We start from the raw sequence: 3,853 nt of genomic DNA, 5'->3' as shown, positions 1-3,853 counted from the left end.
GATCAGCTCTTCGTTAAAGTAGTAAAATGAAAGGAAAGTGAACGCGACATTTGTGTGTGGGATTACTAAAACGTTCATTGCTGGATTCCGCTCCGCATTTGTACCCAGATTCCCCCCCCCCCCCCCAATGTCTCGCGAAATAGCAGTGCATTTCGCGTATAGTTGGTCTAGTGAACCCTACCTGGCTTAAGTTTCGACGAACGTATTTAGCATGTCAGAAGCTGTACTGTTTCTTTTTTTTCATTTCCGTCATAGCTCTAATGTTTCTTAATTCCGCACTTGCACAGCATTTATTTTTTCCGTGGTTTCGTAAACTTGCCTTGGTTCTTGCTATATTGTGTGTGTGGGCACGTATTTAACGACGCACAGGCTGGGAATATACTTAACATTTTCGCATAGTTTATATTCCTACAAAAGGCATACGTTATTGTCCAAGATTGGGTAATCACATCCCCGAAACATATTTTTCTGCGACGTATATATTCTAAACGAAGCCGCATTCGTTGTCCACACTGCAAAATGAAGCCAATTAACCTCTTATTGTGCCAGCATCAGGTCTAAACGAGTCGACAGTAGAATTCACTTGTGCCTGATGTTTTGGAGGTGACATGGGTGATATGTTGCTGCCGTCGCCGACGCACGGAAGAGCGGCGACGAAGCGCGCAGAACCGCGTCCCCGGGTAGCTCTTGGAGGCGATCGCGTACTCTACGAAGACGCAGCTGCTTTTTAAGTGACCTAACGTAGTGTTTGCCTATAGACGTCACCATAACAAGTTTGTTTTAGGGCGCGGAAAGGCGAAAAGAAGCGAAACAGAGCCGAAACACTGCACGAGCCGCTATCAGCCACGCTGCGCAAATCCCGTCAACTCCGCGGAGAAGCGGCGGCATACGGCGCAGCGATCGCGAAGCTCGAGGCGTATAATAGAGGGAAAGCTGGCGCTGCAATCGCAAGCCGCCGTGGGTGGAGCCATTGCAAATAGCGACGTTCCTCGCCTACTTTATAGCAGTAGTATTACCTCTATGGTTTATAGTGCCTAGAATATACTGTATATTGTAGGCACTATACCTATTTGGCTCAACTATAGTTGTTGACAGGGTAACTCTGCAGGAGAAGCTCCGCCCGCGGGCGTGAGGCGGTCGCCTTGGGGGACTTCCGCGATTCAGAATGTAGTTCCGTGATGATAATGTTGTTTTGCATGTAAATTATCACTACGAAGAAGGGAATTACATCAATATGGAAATATTTTTACGGCACGAAGAACAATTTAGTTAAAAGGTACGCACAAACATCTTAAAAAAAAACATTATAGAAAACGTGGTGCGGCAGAAAAAAAAAAGAAATGCGAACCTGCCAAAAAAAGAAATTAGCGTTAGAAAGAATGTATGTAATTGTTTTCATTTTGTAGTAGACATTTCTGCATAACGGAATGTTTTTAGCCGTTTTCGTTTTAAAATGTCCAAGGTAAGTTACGCGCGTATTAGTTCCTACGTCAGGTTTCGACGCATTCGCGCATGCATAGTGCGGCACCAACACCACTTGCACCGCTCGTCCCCTCTTCGGCTCTCCGAGTGCTTTCTGTGAGTGCGTTCTGCGTTGTCTGGATAGTGCGGCACCACCACCACTTGCGCCGCTCGTCCCCTCTTCGGCTCTCCGAGTGCGTTTCTGTGAGTGCGTTCTGCGTTGTCTGGCTTTTCTTCCGTGATGGATCCCCACGGGGTAACATCGGCGTGCGATTCTTCCTTGCCTGGTGAGTCTGGTGGAGCTTCAACCGCTACACCGAGGACCCTAAGCAAGAACAAGAGCGGCAATGTGCTCAACAGCACTGCGCGGAAAATCATCTTTCACTGCTACAACTTCTGGCGGGCCAGGGAGCCGGAATGCACTGTGGAACATACTGCCGCATTTGTCGCCGATATGCTCGTAATTGGCGCGCGGACCGTGTTCGCGGTCAAGAAGGAGGCACAAGCCACTGGTGGAGTGTTGTCAACGCCGTCTCGCAAACGCCCGCGGAATTCCGAGAACAAGCGACGCAGTGCCTTGTACGACAGCTTCACGTTGAACGCGCTGAGGTCCTGTGTGCACGACTTCTTTCGCCGCAACGAAATACCGACGGTGGCAAAGATAACAAAGGAGTTCTTTGAGCGTACAGGTGACCCGTCGCTGAAGCCATGGGCTGTTCGTCGTCTACTTCGAGAGATCGGGTTCAAGCGGGAGAAGAGAAGCCGGAACTCTTTGCTGCTTGATCGGGAAGACATCCTCGCATGGCGGCACGAGTACCTGCGTGACATTCGGCGGTACCGAGCTGAAAATCGGCAGATTTTCTACTTGGATGAGACCTGGGTGACGGCAGGACACACGACCTCGACTGTGTGGACTGACACCACTGTGAAGTCCAGTGCAGACGCCTTCAGGCGCGGCCTGACGACGGGACTGAAGCAGCCGTCAGGTAAAGGTCAGCGGGTCATTGTAACCCACATAGGCAGCAAAGATGGCTTCGTTGATGGATGTCTCGACGTGTTCCGTGGCAAAAAGACAGGGGACTACCACGAAGAAATGGACGGCCCCCGCTTCGAAGGCTGGTTTGACGGTGAGCTGCAAAGGCTCCCGAGTGGTAGCGTCATAGGTATGGACAATGCCTCCTACCACTCACGGCGGAACGAGGCAGTGCCAACGACGAATTCCCTCAAGGGAACTATTACAGAGGGGTTGGACAGCAAAGGAGTCCAGTACGGCGCTGGGCTTACCAAGAAGCAGCTGCTGGAAATAGTTGCTCCTGTGAAGCCACGCTTCATCAGCTACTGAGTGGACACGGCTGCACAGAAGGCAGGCTTTATCGTGGTAAGGCTGCCACCTTACCACTGCGAGTTCAATCCTATTGAACTGATCTGGGCGCAAGTGAAGAACGCTGTGGCAGCAGCCAACATGACATTCAACATTACACAAGTTGAACAGCTGCTCAAGGATAAGGTCGCAGAAGTCACAGCCGAACATTGGCGGGAGGCTGTGAGGCATGTGCAAACGCTCGAGTAAAAGTTTCAGCAAGTGACGTGCAGTAGTGACCACATTGACCCAATCGTCATCACGCTTGAGGAAGACGACGAAAGCACTTCTGACGACGCCACTGCTTCTGACAGCGACATCTCAGGTGTTTGGCCTGTTGATGAGCTTTGAAAACGACGACGACAGCACTTCCAATGGCACATCTGATTCCTACAGCACCAACCGCTTTGGTTGGAGGCGTTAAACACGCCGAAGCTACCCCTGGGCTATGAGGCCCGCTGTGGTGGAGAGCTCTGGATTAATTTCGACCAACTGGGGATCTCTAACGTGCGCCGAAATCTTGACACACGGACGTTTTCGCTTTTCGCCTCCATCAGAAAAGCAGCCACCGTGGCTGGGAACCCTTGGACTGCAGCGGATCGACAACGTCTCTGGTGTTTGCCACCATCAGCACTCGACCGTCTCCACCATCACCATGATGAAACAGACTTTTTAAAGGCTACCAAAATGTTGTTTGGCGGAATTGGGCCTTGGTGACAACCATCCCTGCCTGCTCTCAAAACTTTATGATCTAGGACTTAAAACAATGGCAGGAAAAGCAATGTCTTATGAAATAGCAACAGAGTACTTTGATACGTTTCAACAACACAGAAAGATAACTATACCACTAGCTGAAGAAAAGATTGTACTATCTGCACATCTAACCATTGCACCAGTAGCAGCGACGCCAGTTGTTTTGACTGATGGTGGTAAGCACAATGCCGTAAAGGTGTACTGAAGTCTAAAAGCAAGTTGGCCTGTATAAGTAGTGGCAGAGTGTCGTGAATACAAACATACCACTCACAGCAGCAG

The 3,853-nt window shown here is 50.1% G+C and overlaps 1 protein-coding gene across 1 annotated transcript; it reads left to right on the top strand.

Moving 5' to 3' along the window:
• The first annotated feature begins 1,915 nt into the window (after nt 1–1,915).
• LOC144139932 (uncharacterized) lies at nt 1,916–2,803 on the top strand. The gene has a single exon (XM_077672156.1). It carries the CDS (start codon nt 1,916–1,918, stop codon nt 2,801–2,803), a length of 888 nt encoding a protein of 295 aa, XP_077528282.1.
• The last annotated feature ends 1,050 nt before the right edge of the window (nt 2,804–3,853 follow it).

This window comes from Haemaphysalis longicornis, unplaced genomic scaffold (genome assembly GCF_048455015.1).
Source record: "Haemaphysalis longicornis isolate Haplotype H1 unplaced genomic scaffold, Haemaphysalis longicornis Haplotype H1 scaffold_5, whole genome shotgun sequence".
Taxonomy (NCBI): Eukaryota; Metazoa; Arthropoda; class Arachnida; order Ixodida; family Ixodidae; genus Haemaphysalis; species Haemaphysalis longicornis.
This window is presented reverse-complemented; position numbering and strand designations above follow the sequence as displayed.

Coding starts and splice junctions, on each gene's coding strand:
- LOC144139932 (XM_077672156.1), top strand. CDS start 1,916: ATGCTCGTAATTGGCGCGCGGACCGTGTTCGCGGTCAAGAAGGAGGCA.